The following is a 23,449-nucleotide window of genomic DNA, read 5'->3' as shown; positions in this document are numbered from 1 at the left end:
TTGATAGTGATCAAATCAGGGCTTTTAGGGTTTCCACCACCTGCATAACGTACATTGTACTATTCAGTAGTGTCTCATCATCCACCCGCTCCCAATCCCTCACCCTTTGGAGTCTCTCTTGTCTAACATTCCACTTTTACGCCCATGTGTACACATTCTCTTACTAGCCACTTACGAGTGACAACATGTGATATGTGACTCTCTGTGTGTGCTTTGTTTCACTTAAGATAATGACCCCCAGAACCATTCATATTGCTGCAAAATACATGATTTTAATGGCTCAATAGATTCCACTGTGTACGTATACTACATTTTTGTTATCCAATCATCTGTTGATAGACAGTTGATTCCATAGCTTTGCTCTTGCAAATAGTGCTGTAATAAATATATGAGATGAGTGCAGGGATGTTTTTGCTATAAGGATTTTTTCCTTTAGGTAGATACACAGTGCTGGGATTACTGGATCATATAATAGCTCCAATTTGAGTTATTTGTGAAATTTCCATAATGGTTTCCATAGAAGTTGTATTCATTTACATTACCACCAATAGTGTATGAATTCTCTTTTCCCCACATCTTCAATGAAATCTATTATTTCTGTCTTTTAAATAATAGACATTCTGACTGGTGGAAGATTATATCTCATTGTGGTTTTAATTTGCATTTCTCTGATGATCAGTGATGTTGAGCATTTTCTCATATACCTCTTGGCCATTTTTATGTCTTCTTTTGAAAAACATCTACTCATGCCTTTGCTTTGTCTACTGTTAAATGGGAATTTTTGTATTTTTGTTGTTGTTGAGTTGTTTGGTTTCTTTGTATATTCTGGATATTAGTCACTGTTGGATGAATAGTTTACAGATATTTCTCCCATTCCGCAGGTTGTTTGTTCCATCTGTTGATTATTTCTTTCTTTGTGCAGAAGCTCTTTAGTTTAATTAAGTCCTATTTGTCTACTTTTGTTTTTGTTGTCTATGCTTTTGAGGTCATAGTCATACATTCTTGCCTAGACCAATGTTCATAAGAGTTTCTCCCAGGTTTTCTTATAGTATTTTTATAGTTTCTGGTCTTACATTTAATTATTTAATACATCTTGATTTTTTTTGTACATAGTGAGAGATAAGGTTCTAGTTTTAGTCTCCTCTATATGGATGTCTAATTTTTCCATCATTATTTATTGAAAAGGGTGTCGTTTCCCCACTCTGTGTTCTTGTTGACTTTGTTGAAGATCAGTTCACTGTATGTATGTGGCCTTATTTCTAGAATCTCCATTCTCTTCCATTGATCTATATGTCTATTTTTTTATACCAGTACCATGCTGTTTTGGTTACCATGGTCTTGTAATATAATTTGAAGTCATCTAATGCAGTGCCTCCAGCTTAATTCCTTTGGCTTTGGATTGCATTGACTATTTGGGCTCTTGTTTGGTTCTATATGAATTTTAGGATTGTGGCATTCTTTTCTTAAGACCTGCCCTCAGGAGAACTTATTTAACCACAGTGTAACATTCTGGGGTTTTATAACAGCCTAACCTACATGGGAGAAGGAAAATACCCAACATCAGCTGCCTCCAGCCATCCTGTCCCACCTAAGCAGGGCTGGGGGGACTGGGAGGCACTGGTCATGGGCACATGACTGAGACCTAATCATAGGATTGTAGAATGCTCACTCTGCCCCCACATCTTACCACTACATTATTAAAGGCCTGTTTACAGCACTTTCTTTTGTACAGTTCATCATGTGCACCTCACAGAAATTCACAAGATAAAAAAAGGCAAAAAAATACAGTTTTAAGAGACAGATAAAGCATCAGAACCAGAGTCAGATATGACAGAAATGTTGATATTATCAGACAAAGAATTTTAAAACTACAATTAACTTGATAATAGCTTTAATGGTAAAAGTAGAAAACATGCAGGAACAGACTGAAGGAGAACAAAGTTGGAGAACTAACACTACCCAACTTAAAGACTTACTGTATAACTCCAGCAAAAAAGACAGCATGATATCTGCAAAAGGATGGACAAATAGATCAATGGAACAGAATAGAGAGCTCAGAAACAAACAGACCTACATAAATGTATAAATATACTCAACTGATATTTGATAAAGGAGCAAAGGCAATACAGTGAAGCAAAAATAGTCTTTTCAACAAATAAGGCTGGAATAACTGGACATACAATGTTAAAAAAAGAATATAGATACAGGCCTTATATATTTTACAAAAATTAACCCAAAATGGAGCATAGGACTACATGTAAAATGCAAAACTACAAAACTTGTAGAGGATAACATAAGAGAAAGCCTTAATGACTCTGGGTTTGGCTAGCACTTTTTAGATTCAACACACAGGGTATGTTCTATGAAAGAAATCATTGATGATAAGCTGGACTTCATTAAAATGAAAATCCTCAGTTTTAACAATATCAACAGAATAAGAAGGCAAGCCACAGAATGGGAGAAAATATTTGCAAAACACACATCTGATAAAGATCTGTTATCGAAAATATACAAAGAATTCATATAACTCAATAACTAGAAAATTGAACAATCTGGTTTTAAAATGGGGAAAAGAGCTGAACAGATACCTCACTAAAGAATATATATACATGACCAGTGAGCATATGAAAAGATGTCCAACATCATTTTTCTTTAGGGAATTGCAAATTAAATCAATTAGATATCACTACACATCTATCAGAATGGATAATATCCAAACACCAGATGCTGGCAAGGATGTGGAGCAACAGGAACTCTCATTTCTGGTAGGAATGCAAAAATGACAAGACCCTATGGAAGACAGTTTGATGGGTTCTTACAAAGCTAAACATATTCTTACTGTATGATCCAGCAATTATGTTCCTTGGTATTTATCTAAATGAATTAAAAAGCTGTGTCCACACAAAAACCTGCATATGGATGTTTATAGCAGCTTTAAGCATTATTGCTAAAACATTGAAGTAACAAGTATGTTCTCCAGTAGACTTGTGGATAAATAAACTGTGCTACATCTAGATAAATAAATATTATTTTGCACTAAAAAGTAATGAGCCATTAAGCCATGAAAGGCACTAGAAATCTCTCGCCCCACCTAGACAACCATTGCACTGGCACAATCTGTCTGATGTAATTATTTTGTAATACTGGAATCTATGAAGGCTTGCAGTTTTCCAGGGGAAGGCTTGGTTGATAAACTGAAGTTAGTTTTAGTAAGTTTTAATTCTAAGCACAGTGGCAGCTACTTATCTCTCAGCCCAAGCCCCAGGGCAGGTAACTGAGCATGTATCCCAGAAGTATCTTGCAAGCAGCTTACATGAGCCAGGATGGGAAAAAAAAGCACTCTGTCCTTTGTATATGAGGGATCTACTGCTTCTGATCACAGAAGTGCACACAAAGGCAGGCAGCCATTGTTATTGCACCTACCTCCACTGTAACAAGCTCCTACACCTCCAGCAGAAGTGATTTCAAGGGGACTTAAAGGACTGAATCCTTTATTTTTTTTTTCTTTTTACCCTTTTGGGAGCCAGCCATTAAAGCCTATGCAATTCAAAAGCAACTGCATATACAAAGAAAATTAGGAAGTTACTGTGCATGCCCAGAGAAAGACACAGGCTCAGAATAATGCTGAGACGTCCTTATGTTTATACCTGAGGATTGTCCTTGGCACAGAGATAACCCACAACAATTGAAAACAAAACAATAAATAAAAACAAAACAGCAAATCCTGAGGAAGGAGGAGAATCTGATTTCCAGAGTTACCGTATTATTAGATTCAAGTGTCCGGTGTTCAACAAAAAGTCACAAGGCCTAGAAAGAAAATTATGGCTCTTTCAGCAGAAAGAAAATAAATAACAGAAACTTTCTGAAAAAGACCTGATTATCTACTAGACAAAGACTTTAAAACAACTGTCTTTGGATGCTTAGAAACTAAAGGAAGACATGGAGAAAGTCAAGAAAACAATTTATGAACAAAATGTAAATAATAATAGATATAGAAAACCAGGAAAATAATTGATCTGAAAAAAAGTAAAATAGAGGAATTCGAAGACATATTTAAGAAGAAAGTATTAGCAAATTTGCAGATAAGACAATAGAAAATAGTGAATCTGAGGAACAGAAAGAGATTGAAGAGAAGTAAGCAAAACCAAAGGGACATAAGGGAGACCATGAAGCCCACCAATATACACTCATGTGGGAGTACCAGAAGGAGGAGACAGAGATGGAAGAGAAGAAAGAATATTTGAAGAAATAATGACAGAAAACTCCTCAAGTTTGATGGAAAACATGAATGTAAATTTCCAGGAGTTTCAGAAAACTCAAAGAATTTGAACTGAAATAAACCCACATGGAGACACATCATAATCAAGTCTTGATAAATAGAGAGAATCTTGAAATCAGTAAGAAGAAGCGATTAACACATACGTACAGAGATCCACAATAGTATAAACAGCAGATTTCTGATACAAAACTTTGGAGACTGGAAGGAAATTGGCCAATATATCCAAAGTGCTACAAGAAAAAAAAAAATGTCAGCCAAGTATCTTTTATCCTGCAAAACTGTCCTTCAAAAATGAGGGAGAAATTAATACATTTCCCAATAAATGAAAACTGAGGGAGTTCATTATCTTTAGATCTGCTTTGGAAGAAATGCTCAAGGAAGTTCTGCAGGGTGAAGTGAAATGACACTAGACAGTAACTCAAAGCCATGTGAAAAAATAAAGATCTCAATAAGGTAAATACTTGGACAATTATAAGTTCTAGTATTTGGAAACAGTGGTTTGGAATGCTATTGTTTGTTTTCATCATCATTTAAGAGAGTAAAACATTTTAAAATTTCTTAGTGTACAAGTAGTATTATGGTTACTTTGGTTGGTGATTCCACATTTTGTTTTCTCTCAATTTAAGAAACTAGTGTATTTAAAATAATTAATTAGTGCTTTGGGCCACACAATATTTAAAGATGTAATTTTTTGCATCATCAACCTAAAGGTGTGGGGTTGCAGTTTTAAAGGAGCTTAGGTTTTGTTTGTAATTAAAGTTAATTTGAAATAAAATTAAATTAGCGTCTTGTAACTTTAGGATGTTAAGTTTAATTCCCATGGTAGCCACAAAGAAAATGACTGTAGGATGTACACAGAAAAAAAAATGAGAAAGGATTTCAAAGTTTCACTGCAAAAATTGACTAAACACAAAAGACGAAAGTATTGCAGGAAATGAGGACAAAAAAGCTGTGAATCATATTTGAAATGAATAGCAAAATGACAGAAGTAAGTCCTTCTTTATCAATAATTACTTTAAATGTAAATGGATTAACCTCTCCAAGCAAAAGACAGTGACTGTCAGAATTTATTTAAAACAATGATCCATCTATATGCAGCATACAGCTGATTCACTTGAGACCCAAAGACACAAATAGACTGAAATAAAAGGATGGAAAAGAATTTTCCATGCACAGAGTAGCAAAAAGAAAGCAGGCATGCCTATATTAATGTTAGACAAAACTGATTTTTAATCAGAAAGTTCAGAAAAGTCAAAGGATACTACATATTAATAAAGATTCAATGCAGCAATATATAACAGTTATAATCATTTATGCACCTAAAACACCATCATAATGTATGAAGCAAAAACTAACTGAATTGAAGGGATAAATAGATAGCTCTACAATAATAGTTGGATAATTCAATACCCCATTCTCAATAATGAATACATCAGACAGGAGGTAAGTAAGGAAACTGAGGATTCAAACAACATATAATCCCACTAGATCTAACAGACATATACAGAACACTCCACTCAGTAACTGCATACACATTCTTCTCAAGTGCACTTGGAATGTTTTCGAGGATAGATAATATGTTTGGCTAAATATTAAGCCTCAATAGATTTTTAAACAGTTTTCATACAATATGTCTCCTCTGATCACAGTGGGATAAAGTTAGAAATCAGTAACAGAAGGAAAACTGAAAAATTCAAAACATTTGTGGAAATTAACAAACTGTCAAACAACCAATGCATGAACGAAGAAGTCACAAGGGAAAGTTAGAAAATTCTTAGAGACAAGTGAAAACAAAAACACAACATACCAAAACTTATGGGATGCAGTGGAAGCAATGTCAAGGGGCAAATTTGTAGCTATAAATGCTATCATTAAAGCATTTATAATATCTCGTTAGTAACCTATTTTTACAACTTAAGGAACTAACAAAAGAATAAACTAAACCCAAAACTAGAATGAAGGTAATAATATCAAGGCAGAGATAAATGAAATAGACGATAGAAAAACAGAGAAAAAGATCAACAGAATTTTCAAACCTCTAGCTACATAGACTAAGAAAAAGAGAGAAGATTCAGATTATTAAAATCACAAATAAAAGTTGGAGCATATCTACAGATTATAAAGAAATTAAAAACATTATAAGACAGTAGTTGGAACATTTGTATACCAACTAGATAACCTAGATGAAATGGGCAAATGCAGAATTTTTTTAAAGCCATGCTAAAATTGATAGAGGAACTCAAGAGACCATGAGTAACAAAACTAAAGGACTGACATTTCCTGATTTCTGAATTTGATGTGATACTACAGTAATCAAAACAATGTCATACCAGCATAAAGACAGTTATATAGACCAATGGAATAGAATAGAGACGTCAGAACTATCTCCTTACCTATACAGCCAGTGCTCGACTTACAACCACGATTGGTTCCGACAGACCGGTCATAACACGATTTGGTCGTAAGTTGAGTAGGCTATATGTACAGTACTGTGAAATGATGTTATAAAAATCTTTAAGTCATATTTTATCATAATTTTCTTTCATTATTGTTATATATCATAATTTTCTTTGTTCATTTTATGCCATTTGTATCATCTCTACACCATTTTGTTTCTTATTTTTACATTTGTCAGGTTTAAATAAAACACTGCATTACCAGTACAACTGATTTAATATTTGCAAAACATACAAAATTAAAAAATACAGGTGCATACAAAAATACAAAATACAGCTGTACCGAGTCTGGGATAACAGTTGAAATGGTACACGCGGAGATGGATGGTAGTGCTGCCGGAAGCTGGTCCGCACTGTCGTACGCCCAGCTGGGCAATGTTTGCTCTGCCAGACGCGGAGCAGTCGTGGCTAGCAATTGTGGCCGTAAAGTCGAATGGTCGTAAGTTGCATAGGTCGTAAGTCGATCAATACCTGTATAGCCAAATATCATTTGACAAGAGTAGCAATACCATTCAATGCAGAAAGGCCGGTCTTCTTAACATATGGTGCTGGGAAAACGAAATATCCACATGCAAAAGAATGAAATTGGACTCTTACCTAACACCATAAAAAAATAAAATGGATCAAAGACCCTAAATGTGAGACCAATATCTATAAAACTTTTAGAAGATAACAGAGGGCAGAAGCTTCACAAGATTGGATTCGACAACAATTTCTGGGATATGATACCAAAGTCACATGCATCAAAAGAAAAAATGTACAAATTGGACTTCATGAAAATAAAAAATTTTGTGCATCTAGAGAAAAACACTGGCCAATCATGGTGGCTTACATCTGTGATCTCAGCACTTTGGAAGGCTGAGGTGGGATGATCATTTGAGGCCAAGAGTTCGAGACTAACCTGTGTAGCATGATGAGCCTCTGTTTCAATAACAACAACAACAAAATAGCCAGGCATGATGGTGCATGCCTATAGGCCTAGCTGCCTGTGAGTCCAAGGCAGCAGGATCACTTGAGCTTAGGAGTTTGAGGTTGCAGTGAACTATGATTGTGCCACTACACTCCAGAAAGAAACCTGTCTGTGGAAAAAAAGAATATCGACAGTAAAATGGACAGCAACCCATGGAATGAAGAAAATATTTGTAAATCACATATCTGATCTGAGATTAATAACCCAAATATAGGGAGAACTGCTAAAACTCAACAATGACAAAGAAACATGATTTACCTGATTCAAAAATAGACAAGATACTTGAATAGATGTTTCACCAAAGAAGTTGGGAAATGGCCAATTAGCACGTGAAAAGGTGTTCAACATTACTAATCCTTAGGGAAATGCAAATCAAAAGAACAGTAAGATACCATCTCACACCAATTAGAATGGCTATTATAAAATAACAGAAAATAACGTGTGTTGGTGAGGATGTAGAGTAATCCAAACAGTTGTGCCCTGTTTGTTGGAATGTAAAATGGAATTGCTGCTATGGAAAACAGTATGGTAGTTTTTCAAAAAAAAAAGAAAAAATAGAATTACCATTTAATCTAGTATCCTACTTCTGCATATAAACCCCCCAAAATGGAAAGCAAGGTGTGGAAAAAATATTTTTACATCCATGTTCATAGAAGCACTTTTTGCAATAGCTAAAACATGGAAGCAATCCCGGTGACAATCCACAGACGCCTGCATAAGGAAATATGGCATATACGCACAATGGAATATTATTCAACTTTAAATCAGAAGGAAATTCTGACATACACTACAACATGGACAAAACTTAAGGACATTGTATATTCAAGTCTTTTGCCCTTTTTTGAATCAGATAAATCATGTTTCTCTGTCATTGTTGAGTTTTAGGAATTCTCCCTAGTAGGGACATTAATCCCTTATCAGATATGTGGTTTACAAATATTTTCTCCCATTCTTTCGGTACTGTTGATAGTATTTTTCCTTCCTTCTTTTCTTCCTCCCTTCCACCATTCCTCCCTTCCTCCTGCACTCCCTCCTTCCCTCCCTCTGCCAAGAGAGGGTCTCTCTCTATCACCCGGACTGGAGTGCAGTGGCATGGTCATAGTTCACTGCAACCTCACACTCCTGGTTACACATTATGAATGTATTTAATACCTTTGAATTGTACACTTAAAAATGGTTAAGGAGTTAGATCTTATTGTATGTATATTTTACCACAATAAAAAATGGAGGAAAAATATAGAAATGAGCTATCAATTCATGAAAAGACGTGAAGACAACCTAAATGCATATTACTAACTGAAAGAAGCCAGCCTGAAAAGGCTACAAACTGTATGAATCCAACTATATGACATTGTGGGAAGGCAAAACTATGGAAACATTAAAAAAATACGTTGTTGCCAGGAACTGGGGAGGAGGAGGGAAGAATAGACAGAGCACAAAGGACTTTTTAGAGCAGTGAAACTATTCTTACCCATACTGTAATGGTGGATACATATCATTACACATTTGTCAAAACCTGTATGGTGGAGAACATCAAGGATGAACCCTAATGTAAACTGTGGACTTTGGGTGATAATGATGTGTCAGTGTAAGTTCATCAGTTTCAACATGTGCCATCTGGTGCTGAGTGTTAGTAGCGAAGAAACGTGTTATGGGGTGGGGGAGGCTACAAAGGGGTATATGGGAACTCTCTGTACTTTCTGCTCAGTTTTGCTGTGATCTCAAAATTTTTCTAGGAATTGTTTGTTTATTATTAAAAATGTGAAAAAAGTTAAGAGAAAGTGAAAATTTTAAAATGACTTTTATTTATGTATTTATTTATTTCTTTGAGACTTGCCCTGTTCCCCAGGCTAGGGTGCAGTGGCGTGATCACACTTCACTGTAACCCAGACCTCCCAGGCTCAAGCAATCCTCCCACCTCAGCCTCCCAACTAGCTGGGACTGCAGGCGTGCACCACCACCCCTGGCTAATTTTTGTAGAGATAGGGTCTCTCTATGTTGTCCAGGCTCATCATGAACTCCTGGGTTCAAGCGATCCACCCATTTGGCCTCCCAAAGTGTTTGGATTACAGACATGAACCACTGTGCTTGGCCAAATGACTTCATTTTAAATATGTGTTTAAAGATTTTTCTCTAATTATGTTTCTTTTCTAAATAGAAACTAAGTATTTGGTTAAACAGAAATCAAAAGGCATTTTCACTTAGGTGCAAATGTTATAAATAGTAATTTAATAGATTCCCACATAATCTCCAAAAGTAAATGTAACTCACATTGTGGCTGAAATAATGTATATTTTCAGTAAAGAATTCTGTAACATTATTAAGTGTAAAAAAGAAGTGTGTGTCTTTTTTATTTGCCCTGAATGCTAATGTTTGAGGAAATGTAGGTGTCATTAGAGGAGGAGGAAAGCTTCTGAATAGATAAAAGCACTTGAAGGTTGGCAGCACAGTTTCTTTATCATGCCAGCTTGTACTTCAAATTATTTATTTGTTTATTTTTCCTAAATCTATCACTAATTCTGCTCAGATAAGGGGATTTAATGAGATGAAGACAGAAAAAATTGGAGAAGAAAGAGAAGAAGAGATGAGAAGAAAGCAGATCCTTTTCGGAAATGGAAATATGAAATAGAAAATATAAAATGAAGAGCTTAGTTTTATAAATAAATATGAGTTAGTGATCTATGGTAAAAAAAACACAACTATTTAAAATTTACTTATTGCTAAGCATTAAAAGAATTGGATTAAGAGCTGGAAGGCTCAGGGTGTACACTGAACAAGCACCTATAAGACTTGAGCTGTAGATTAGACGTGTATGTGTGTAGGTTCGTGTGTGGGATATTTTACTTGTTGTGGTTTTGACATCAGCATCATACCAAACTATTGAGCAGCATAAACTGCATATTGACAATGCAATATATTAATCATGTAAAACCAAATTTATTATAGCTCTCTGTTTTCTACTTAATTTTCCAAACCAAAATATTTAAGATTATATTCGCTACTTACATTTTTTCCTTATTTGAAAATCAGATATGAAATTGACAGTGGTGAAAAACTGAATTTGCCTGGTGTAACTTTCTAGTAGTGTAATGGGAGATTGTCTCTCATATTAGGAGCTCCTAGCTTTATTTTTAGACAAGTATTTTAAACCATGTTGGAAAACATAGCTAATAATGGTTTGGGTTCTACCTTTAAAAGTATTTTTTGTCAATAATTTCTTTTTGAATGTCATTTATTAGACAACTATATAGTTTAATACTCTGTACAGATGTTTTTTTGCCTTAGTATGATTTCCTTATGATGAGTTTTCAATATCCTAGACTTACAATCTCACTGTTTACTGTCTGTTCTACAGCACCTTAGAGGATTTAAAGTTTACATATAGATTCATAGCATTTTTTGATCTGAGAGGAATCTGATAGAAAATGTAGTTCAGACGCTGTATTTTAGATACTAGAAATACAGACCTAAGGTTTAATGCCTAACTCCAACTCACACTCTTTGTGTGGTGCAAAGCTTCGTCTAATTTCCTTCTTTACTTAAGGTTCAGCCCAGGACTGCTTCGGTCACACAAATTGTCTGCATCTCTGGGGTTTATTCCAACATCCTCTGTCCTGCTACATAAACAATTTTTATTAAGATAGTTTTTTGCTTCTTTTTGCCTCATCCTAACAGTGAGCAGTATTGTCACCCTAGCTCGTATACCTGTCTTATACACCTCAAATAGATTTTGTGAGGATTAAGATTCAATGTAAAAACTGAAGTTCCATGACACAGGTCACAACCCTTCCATTATTGGCCCATAGTGTTTCAAATTTACGTGTGATGTCTTGAATGAATTGCCAGTATTCAAAAATGGATACATTTTACATAAAAATCTGGATAATTTGGTTTTTCTAGGAATTTCCATAAATCTTGCAACATGAGATGACTTTGTTCAGTGAAACTATTAATACAGCATGTGCAGTTTCTATTTCACTGTAGTTCCTGTCACTGCTTATGCGTTTCCCAGCCCTTAGCCAAATGTCAGCTGTCGCTCCTTCATTATCGTATCTCCTACTTTCCTAATTTAAATTAGTTGCCTTGATGTCTGTAGACATTTAGGGAGTTCAACTGCTGTTCTCTGAAAAGAAAAGTTGAAATTAATAGTACTAGTAAAATGTTTTTCAGGGCATAAAGGTAAGGGTTGGGGAAGACAGATATAAAACAATGAGGAAGTTTATAAAATAATAAAAATCACTGACGTTTCTTCAAATTTGTTTTTCAAGGCAAGCATGTCCCAGGTAAGGCAAGTGGGATTGCTGGCTGCTGGATGTCAGCCGTGGAACAAAGATGTCTGTGCTGCCAGTGGAGACAGGTTTGCATATTGTGCGACCCTGGCTATCTATATTTATCAGGTAAAATAATGATAATTCTTTTTAATTTGTAATTATATCAGGTAAAATTAATATTTAATTCATACATATGTTAAGTCCTCATACATGAAAAGCATATGCTATAATTTCATTTATATTTATATTTTTTAAGTTTTGCTATTTATATCATGTAGGTTTTAAAAGGTAAACTTTTAGAAAACACATTATTAAATTATAAGTAAATTTGATATAAGAAAATTCTCTTACGAGTTGAAGAATGTGGGTAGTCCATTAGAGATCATTATAGTAAAATTAGTACAGATATATTCTGTGATATTATTGGGAGAAAAACTTGTATAATTATTTTTTTCATGCCCTAGCTCCATTCAGATATCCCTTATCAGTTCACAATTTATAGAGCCAGTAACCTCCTGAATTTCTTCATATTGAGGTGCCATAAGCATGTGAAATCACAGACCAGTCTTCGCCTTAAATTCAAAGTCAGCATCTCAGTGTCACCAGCTAACCATTCATCTAAACCAGAAATGTGATAGTTATCTTTGACTCCCTCTTCTACTCACATCCGGTTCCCCTGATAACCAAGAGTGATTCTAATATGTTATTGATATCTTTCTTACCTGAACTATTATAATAATCTCTTCACAGTTTTTACTTTCAGTTTGCCTCCCATTAATTTATTGTTCAGCGTAATCAATTATCTGCAATGCAAATCTAAATTTTAACACTTTCAGTTGCTACTCATTCCTTAATAGTAACATCTAAACTTCATAGTATGGCGTTCTAATTCTTTTGTGATCTTCCTGCCTCTCTCTTACACTCTGTGCCAGATATACCAAACCAACTGCATTTTTCTAAGACATCTTGGGTTTTCATATCTTGCCTTCACTTACACTAATTTTTCAGTTTGCCTGCATTGCCTGTCTAGAGAACACTTTCTCATCTTTCAAATCTAAGGTCCTGTATTCACTCTTTTCCATACCGTGTTTTCCCCCTCTTTCTTAGTACTGAAGGACCTCATAAAATGGACTGCTTCTCTACATGCTTTCATTTATTAGAAGTGAATCTTTCCCATCTTTTAATTCTCAAATTTTTGCACACTTTCTGGCACTTAGAAGACATTCATTAAATGTCTTAATTGAATGGGTTTAAGGAAAGAATCTTGAAACTCCAACTTATTTCAGTTAAAACTAATAAAAATAATCTTGTTTTATTCTAGAGTAAAAATTCTTTTCATTACTACACATTAGTTCATTACTAATTGTACTCTGGCTTGTTGAAAATTTAAGAAATAATAGTGTTAATGTATAAAACAATTCATTTTTTCCAATATAGCATAAGATTTCATGTAGTCCCCATTTCTCGACTGTAGAAATATCTGGCAACCAAAATGTAACTTCAGTATAATTCACAGTTCTTCATTTTCATCCCCTTTATACACAACACAGCAGCAAGACTTCAAAATGCCTCTTTTTTTCTCTCATCTACCTTCTTTACGCCCTTTATATACCCCAGAGCTTCTCACTCCCAAATTGCTCCTACACAATTTCTCTCCCACGTCACTATCTCGTCTTTTATTTCCTCCTAAAGAGAGAAAGTTATCAAGCAAATCAAACTATTTTCCGAGGTAAGGATGGTAAAGAAACTCAGTGGATGAAAGCAGAATTTAATTTTTTCAAGTTTCAATGTCTTAAATTGTGTGATGGTATTTTATGATGAATATTTAACAATATTAAGGTAAAATTATTAATATAAACAATGTGCATGAAAGTTGTCATTAAGGACTGAAACAAACTAAAAATTACCCTAATTTAGAAGTTAATGCAAATAAATTTAGGGGACAGTTCATTACAGTGTTCACTATAAAACCTTGTTTCAAAGCATGCCAATAGAAAACTACATTATTAAATGGTGACATTAACATGTAATTTATGTTAATAAGTATTGTTTTGAATATGATCATATCAATTAAAGTCCTTTGAAAATTATGCTGCATAAATATAACATGATATAATTATTTTCAGAGGTAATGTTTATTAAATAACACCTATAGCCAATGTGTAGTCAAAGTCTGATAATCTATCACACTCTGGATAATGACACTCAAGTATTAAATTTTTCTGAATGATTATAATGGGAAATGGTGTTAGAATTTTTCTTTAACTGTTTATTTGTAATGCACTGATACGTTAATGTACTCTAAAGGTAGAGTAATTTGTGGTCAATCTCAATGTAATAGTTCAGTCCAGTATTACTGAATTGTAAATACAATAGGAATGCATTAGTAGATTAATTCCTGCTAATAGTTCAGTGTTCTCTAGTGTGCTTACAGATACTAGATAGATAATTTGTATGGTAATATCAATGAAGGTCACTGATATGCAACATAGTTTCTTCACGCATTTACTATATTAATAGATACTTCTGAATTTCTAACTTATATAGTGTGTTATTTCTTTTGGATACATTAGATACACTCACAGTACCTACCACAAGTGACTGAAATTGCTGAATAATTTAAAACTTCAAAACCTATTTATTCCTAAATGTATACAAAACACAAGTATGTATTTAAATAAGTCAACTTAAAATTACTATTGCTGCAGTGCTAATCAGATGAAAACTCCATTGGTACTGGGTTATATTTAATAATGTTTTCATCCAAAGTTGTCCAAGAATAGCTGAACTTATAGAAAGAGAGAGAAATGATAGAAAAGAAAGCCTTAGGAAATTATGTAATTAGTCAAACATTTTACATACAATGTTCACTGCAGCATTATTTGTGGTGGCAAAATTAAATTACTTAAATGCTAAACAGTATCATAAGTGTTTATTCTTTCAATAATATTAACTGAATCTCTTCAATTAACCAAGACTTACTCTGTACCATGACTGCGACTATAAAGAAACCAGGCAAAGTCTTCTTGTGGAACTTATATTCTTGTAAGGCGTAGGGAAAGGTCATAAGATGAATAAGTAAACAGGTAGATTTTTCAGAAAGAAGTGTGTTCTGCAGAGGCTGCAAAAACAGGCATAATAAGATAGAGCCATGGGATGGGTTCTGGGGAGAGTTATGAACTAGGATAGCGTGCTCAGAAAACATCTCTGAGAAGAGGTGCATTTAAACTCAGACCTCAATAGGAGAATGAATAATTACGAGCAGATCAGTGGATAGAGTATTAAAAGGCCAAATGAGCAGCAAGCAGAAGGCCATGAAGTGGAAGTGATTTGCTGTAATAGAGAAACGAGAAGTTCAGAGTGAACAGAGGGGAACATGATTCAAATTCCTTTGCCAAGATAGCAGAGATTCGATTGTGTAGGGCTTTGAAGGCTGTTTATCAGTTAGGATTTTATTGCAAGTATATGGCTTTAGAAAGTTTAATGTAATAATATTTAATATAGATTTTTAAAACTTAGAATAGCATAGTGAAAGACTCATTATATGCTAAAGGGGAAAAAACTACAACAAAAGGGCATAAACAACATATTCCAAAACGTGCTGAAAATGACAGAGATTAATTCACGAATTAGTGGAGGCACGTTTACAAATGAAATAGAAAAAGTTAGGCTATTTATTTTTTCTGTTAACATACAGAAACACAATATAATGTTCCATTCCCCAAAAAACAATAAAATAAAAAGGGTGAATGTTATAATTGCCCTGGAAGCTTTGGACATCTTAATAATGTAAGAATGAGCAGTTGGTTTGTGTAACTCAAATTTCCTTGATTCAAATATAAGTAAAAAATTGCAAAAAAAATTCTAAAACCAAGGGTTTTTTCTTCTCATAAATAGATATAGCTATGGAAAATATAATAAAGCTCTGAATCATCATGCATATTTAAATGTGAAACATTTATTTTTACTTATTTTTTAAATGGATGTTTTCATTCTCTCAATTTTTAGTGTTTTTTTTTTCAGCTGGTTGAATATTCTTGAATACACTTGACTGTAGACCAAGGCTTGAAATGTGTTCATATCTTTATTATTAGGTTAACTAACTTTTGTGTATGTAGCTTTCATTTTGTGTAATGTCACTATTAATAGTGTATTATCTAAAAAAGGAGCACTAAAATATTTTATTTATATATTTTGTTTTAGTTGGATCACCGTTATAATGAATTCAAACTTCACGCAATTATGTCTGAACATAAAAAAACAATCACAGCAATTTCTTGGTGTCCACATAATCCTGATCTATTTGCAAGTGGCAGTACTGATAATTTAGTGATCATTTGGAATGTTGCAGAACAAAAAGTCATTGCTAAACTGGACAGTACAAAAGGTATAATTATAACTGGGATTTATTTTATGGAATAAAATATTTTTATTTCAATGAGCACTATTAATATTATTAGTTCAGGTTTTAGAATGGTGTTTTCAAACTTCCTAATGGTAACCTGTATAAGAAATACATTTCACATAATGACTTGTATCTGTAGGTACAAAACTAAAACAAAATTTCCTGAAATGATTGTACTTAGAACGTATGATCAACTAAAAACATAGCGAATACCAAATAATTTTATTAATGTTTAAATGTAATATAAAACATTCCAAAATAAATATAAATAAATATAAAAATAATAATCAGAAAGATTTTCTTACTGAGACAGGTAATAAGCCTTGGCCATTCAATACTCTATTCCAACCTTTAAATTACAAATAAAGTATTATACATATATTTGATGCATTGTTGAGCTTGTTTCATGTCTTTGTTTTTAATTTGGTCAAGGAAGTATGTATGTCCTTATTCACACAAATTGGACTTTATGAATTGGAATAAAAACATTATACTCTCTACTCAGAATTAGGAACTTGTATTTAATCTTACCCCATCATAATGGTAAAGTTAAGTAATAATTATTCTGTGTTCAATGTCACAATAATTAACTCTGTTTTTGAGCACCATATTTAGTTCAATTGATTATGGTTTTGAAAGCCACTGCTGGATGTGTTTCAATTCACCTTCTTCTCTAAAAAATAATTGTTATAATTTGAGATAGAAAACTGATACATGACAATCTCATAACCTTATTTTGTTCAAATTTCTTTATAATCTAAGGCAACACTACTGAGAATTTATAGGCAATTATTTTTAATTTTTTTCATAATAAAATAATATATTTTGTAACTTTTAGATATATTCAACATATTTAGTATATTGGTTTGTCTTTTCAAATTCAGGTCATTAAGAATGCTTAAAATGTCAGTGTAATATATACATTTTATTACTCAACTATTAAAGATATTTGTCAAATGAAGTTATTTTCAACTAGGAAAATGATTCTCATTCCCAAGTTCACATACCCTCTTTTTTATTTTTACTTAGAACAACCAATGTATTAGACAGTTTGCTCTAATCTCTGAACAAAATATTGTAAAAGTCAGCTATTCAATGAACTTCCGTTAATATAATTAACAGCTTTTCTTAAGGCCTTCCATGAGAAAAAAACCACATTACTTTTGGTATAATGCTTTGTGGTATGTAAACAGTGATTGATAACCTCAGTCAAGACTTTTCATATCTCCCCATGTTTTCTGGTCATATCTGTTTCTCTACCAATCACAAATTTATAGATTACTCTATTATTGTTTATATTGATCGATAATGCATTTCCCAGTACTTTAAACCTAGCTTTGTGTGAGATTCATCTTAAATAACACAACAAATCCTTCTTGAAATTCTTTCCATATTTTATGTGCCATAAACTAAAAAGATTGCATGGTATTATTGTTCTTATAAAGATGTAACACAAAGTCAATATTAGGTTACAACTGCATATAATAAACATAAATTCTAAATGTTTTGCAAAAGTAATGATTAACTGTATGATCACCTGGTATACCCACATATTTATCATCAAACACTATATACATTACAGCCATTCTTGGGGGACGATTTTATTTATTCATTAGCTATATGTACCATAGTTTCTTTTGTGACTGAATATACAATTAAATAATACTTTCTAATTAACGGTCCCAGAATGATTAGATAATTGTGGAAACCTTTTGGCAGATTTTTTGTCTTTTTCCTTTCTTTGAAAATTTTCAGCTATCCAAGTATCTTCTTAATTTGAAGATTGATATTTTATTTGCAAAAAATTATGTTTACTTTTGGTGATTTTCATGTTAAACAACTCTTTTGAAAAGTTTTAGGTTCATTTTTCTTTTTGGAATCCTGCTTAATCAAAGCAGAAATTTGCATTAAGTGAATTTTTTTTTCAACTTTCACATATGGTTGTTGAATTTGATCCTGCCTCTGTGTTTTTACTTCATTCTTCCATTTTTCTAATAATCTATCCATTTAAAGGAAAATGCATATAGTTTTTCCAAATATAAAATGTAAAAATTGTCACCAGTTTGAAAAAGTAACACTTTATATAACAGTGGATAGTACTACTACTTACCTATCTCAGAATATTGTTGGGAGAATTAAATTAGTTGATATTTGCAGAGTTCTTGGAAGCGTTCATACATAAGTCACTGTAAAAGTGTTTTACATTATTATTTTTATATGACACTGTTTCTGGTCCCTTCACTTTCCTTGCTGTCTTTCTCTAAATATGTAGTCGGAGAGCCAGTATTCTGTTGTCCTTCTACTGTGCTGTGGTAGTTTGATCCATAAAACTAACTCATCTCTTTTTGGGTAAATTCTACTTCTGTTATTGTATCCTAAAACCACATCAACATTTTTATTGGCCTTTTTCATGTATGCATTCATTCATTTAGCAAGTATTTACGAGTCCTCATTACGTGTCAAGCCCTGAAATAGGCATTAGGCTTTCAGTGTCTGCCCCTTGGAGAACATAGACTGTTGACACAAACTGAGCTTACTATCAATCAACGAATTTCAACTCTGTGTCTTTGTTCACATCGTTTTCTTTTTCTGGGAAATAGTGCTCATTCCATGTATTTAAACTCTACCCCTCCTTCTAGATATAATTCAAATCCAATTTCTTTTCAAGGACAGTAGCACAGTGGTTTCTAAACCTTTCTGCATATCAAAATTATTTGAGGAGGCTTGTTAAAAATAAATTTTTTTGCTCAAACTCCACATGATCTGATATGTTATACTTCATTTCATGATTTTGACGCGACCAACTAATATATAAGTGTTGGAAGATGCACAATCTCTCATAAATTTCTCCTAATGCTTATTTTATATATGATTTATTTGATTACAATAGCAGGTTAATTAACAATTAACTTTTATATTCCATCTTATAGACTAAAAGGTACCTTTACATAGATAATTATATTTCCTTTTCTTGACTTTCATGTAAAATAAGTGGACAGCTATTTTTGTTATCTCCTTTTTATAGATGAGGAAACAGAAATTTGGAGAAATAAAATGACTTGTTTATTTAAGGCAAGGCTTAGATTTGAATCTAAATTCCTGATAAGACATAGATTATAAAATCAAGTATATTGTTTTTAAATCCTGATAGTAGCATTTATCTTTTCATTCACTAATCCCTATCTCTCTAACACATGTTTAAATGTCTTTCAAGCAGGAATCTTACCCCACACTACCCTGTATACCTAGAATGCCTATAGGTCCTACCTACAAATACACAATAAACATTTATTGCTTTAATCTTTAATATATAGGCTTAAAATAAAGAAGTATACAAATGTATTTGACTCTATGAAGCATATGATCATGTAAGTTGTATTTAACCTAATTAGATATATTTTCTTTCATCATGGACTCTCCATACATATGTTCCCTGCAGTCTTTAGGATTTCTTTATAAACCTAGTTCCCAAATAAGAAAGTAATATATCTTAAAAATAATAAATATGCTCTCATATTTTGATTTGTTTTAGAAATGTTAACAATGCAAATAATATTTAATGGTATAATCTTGTGCCATATCTCTTTATTATGTGTCTATATTTAATTTATTCCAGGGATCCCTGCCTCTCTGAACTGGAGCTGGAATGCAGACAATGTGGTGGCATTTGTTTCCCACAGAGGCCCACTGTTCATTTGGACCATCTCAGGACCAGATAGTGGAGTGACCGTACACAAAGAAGCTCATAGCTTCTTGTCTGACATCTGTATATTCAGATGGCATACACACAAAAAGGGGAAAGTTGTGTTTGGTCATATTGATGGAAGTCTGTCAATTTTTCAGCCAGGTGAGAATTTAATTAGCACAGTGTCTTTAAAAAGTACATTTTTCTTATATATAATTTTGTACTTACTTGCTCTTTCCAGTGACCGGCCCCCATTGTAAATAAGCCAAAAGTGATGAAATTTTACTTTTGATATTATTATGGTGAAAATGTCATCCAGTATTGTACTGAGTCTAAATATTCATTTGAAGTAAGATGTATATATATTATAATACATTCAACATAGCTGTGCAGATTTTACTTGGAATTAATCTAAATCAGTCATTTATCCCATATTTGTATTTTAAAGTCAATTCTTTATTTCTGTACATTTACTAAAAAACAACCTGAATGAACAAGGACATACAGCAGGAGTGTATGATGGTTTATTAATACTAATCCTAAATGTTTTCCCACCTGCTTTTAAAAATACCATTCTAATGCCACGGCTCCTTGGCAAAGGCTTTGAAACTGACATAAAAGAAAAATGATAACCCTTCAAGCCCCTATTAGTTAATTAATTTGGCTGAATGAAAGGGTCTGAGAAATTAGATTAAATTCACTTACAAAAGTCTGATTAAAAATTAAAAATTACCTGAATTGCTTGCTTTCCCCTCAAAAATAAGTATTTTTAACATTTGGGAAACATGCTTTTAGCCATCTGGTATCTCTGTTGATACATATGACTTCTGGCTGGCTAGATGGATGAATGAAAGTGCTTTCTCAGGAACAGGATAATTACTTTCACAAAACAAATTGCATTTAATTTATCTGAAATTGATAGAAAAAAGATATTGAAATTGAACACATGACATTATGAAAATTTAAAGAAATCTTTCTTCAGGAAGTAATGTTTCTAAAGTTAAAAAGGATTGTGTAAAAACATTAATACATTGAGGCCATTATATTCTAAATATAGTTTAAACAGGATCTATTATTTACTTTTAAAGAAAGAAGAAAATAAATGTTCATATACTTCTTCTCCAGCTTCTCTCTCAGTTCTTTGTACATGTCCTCTGTTGTTCCACCTGGTTGTACCAGGTTAACATGGGGACGGCCTCATCGATTTGTAGAAGGATAGTATGAGGAGGGATCAATGGCTGGTGCTTCTTCTGGATTTGTTGTACCAAGCACCTGCACTCCTACTTCATTTGTTCCATCCTCTGCTTTGGAAGCAGATTCTGTTTTATAGTTGGTCATTAAGGCTGATAGTTAAGCAATATAATTCACAGCTTTCTTTGTTTTGATTTGGTGAATACCACTTCTTTCTCTGTAACCTTTATCTCTGGCTGTCTTCCTTAGTTTCTGGAATGTAATCTATGATAAATATGTATGCTGTGTGATTCCTCCTCTTACCTCTCTGGATTATGTAACCAGATCTCATTAGTGATGTTCCTCCACATCTTCCCTGGCCTGCACTCAGAGATTTCATCAGGATTCTGACACTTTTCAAGCTAGATCTGAAGAAGATATGAGGAGAGTGCTTTTATTTTGTTCTAAACTGCACTCTAGATATTTTTATGTTTTATGATTTGCCATTTTTACCCTCTGCTTTATCACTGACTAAGGTTGTCTTTTTTCTTGACTTATTATTATTAGGCATCTTTGAAAGTTTCAAGCTGTAGGACATTGAGACTTTGTATTATGTATCTAAAATAGAAAACATTGAGACAGTGTATGCTTATTTTGACATAGAACCGAAGACGAAAAAAAGGTTTCCTTTGTTTTCTCTATCTTAGATTTAGAGGATAGAATGATTAATATTTGAACAGTCTGAGCTATGTGCCTTCCAGAAGAGACCATTGTTTTTCAATAACCCAATCTTCCAGTTGTTAAACCAAGTGACTTGCCCATCTATATACAAGTCAGCAAGTGTTATTTTTCTGTTCAACCCATATATTGGTTTACTAGAGCTGATGTAAGAAAAGTATCACAAACAGGATAGCTTAGAACAATATTAATTTTATTATCTTACAATTCTTGAGGCCAGAAGTATAAAATAAGGTGTAAAGAGGGCCATGTTCACCCTGAAGGCACTAAGGAAGGGGCTTTTTCTCTCCTGGCTTCCTGTCCTTGGCTTGTGGCAATATAACTGCAATCTTCTCATGGCACATGGCTTCCCTGCTGTGTGCTGCATGTCTGTGTGACAAAATTTTCCCTTTTTATAAAGACGTAGTCATATTGGAGTAGGCTGTACCCTAAGGACCTCGTCTTAACTTGATCATCTGCAACAGCCCTAATTCCAAATAAGATCACATTTGCAGATACTAGGGGTGAGGAATTTAACACCTTGTTTGAGGGAGCACAGTTCAACCCATAACAACCCAATACAGACTTGATAACACCATTTTTTCTGTAGGATTTATTTAGCAATTAATATGCACAAACATTATGAAAGGTATAATCCTGCTAGGTATTTTCCTTTTGGATATATATGAGCTAATGAATCATGAAGGAAACATTACCTTTTAATTCTAACACTACATTCTGAATTGTGAGTTGGAAACTGTCAGCATTAATACCAGTATAGCTAGCCCTAGGCTTCTTACTGTTTCTGAGTTGTTAACCTTATCTTCTTAATGACTTACTGGCACCACAGATAGTTCCATCCCGATGTTACAACATAGGATTTCTACCTCCAGGTTCTTGCAGGAACCTATGACCTCAAGATCTCTGTTGTCTAGTCCTTCTCAGAAGAAAAAATAAATGTTCATGGAGAATTGGGCACAATAATGTAGTTCATCATTTTAAATCAGTAATTTTTAAACTGTGCTCTGTGTGTTTTTATACTTAAGTGTGGGTACTGAGGGTATGAAGACTTCATAAATGAGCCAGCTGGGCTTTAAGCCGTCTTCTTTTCAGCCTGAAAAGCACCTTGTTATCCTGTATGATTTACTGGATTTTCTTGTAAATATTCTTATAGAACAGAGGACTCCAGGGCAAAAGAGTGGAAACCGCTTTAGTTATCTCAAATTGTATTCCTAGGCCAAGTTCATCAGAGAATCTTTTTAAAAATCTTTATTATAAACATGTTTAAATTGAACTGATTTTGGTGTTACTCCATAACCTTAATAAAATATGCCATGTTTTATTGTAGGAACGTTGTTGATGACACTGTCTCTATATAACTGTTACTTAGTGGAAAAAACAGACTCAGTTTCTGCTACTGCACTCTCATAGCACACTGATGACACTAGATGTGTGAGAGGTTTTCTCCGTACATTAAGCAAACGGCCACCTCTACA

General features: G+C 33.3%; 1 protein-coding gene across 6 annotated transcripts in view; it reads left to right on the top strand.

The window, feature by feature from the left end:
• WDR17 (WD repeat domain 17) overlaps positions 1-23,449 on the top strand; it is a 118,901-nt gene that overhangs the window by 35,473 nt on the left and 59,979 nt on the right. For all 6 annotated transcript variants that reach the window (XM_037743347.1, XM_037743346.1, XM_017542218.2 and 3 more), the window contains 3 exons: positions 11,974-12,102; positions 16,180-16,363; positions 19,998-20,228. In XM_037743347.1, coding sequence (XP_037599275.1) covers positions 11,980-12,102; positions 16,180-16,363; positions 19,998-20,228 — 538 coding nt within the window. In that variant the 5' untranslated portion in view covers positions 11,974-11,979. The remainder of the gene's footprint in view (positions 1-11,973; positions 12,103-16,179; positions 16,364-19,997; positions 20,229-23,449) is intronic.

Source organism: Cebus imitator, unplaced genomic scaffold (genome assembly GCF_001604975.1).
Source record: "Cebus imitator isolate Cc_AM_T3 unplaced genomic scaffold, Cebus_imitator-1.0 Scaffold141, whole genome shotgun sequence".
Taxonomy (NCBI): domain Eukaryota; kingdom Metazoa; phylum Chordata; class Mammalia; order Primates; family Cebidae; genus Cebus; species Cebus imitator.
This window is presented reverse-complemented; position numbering and strand designations above follow the sequence as displayed.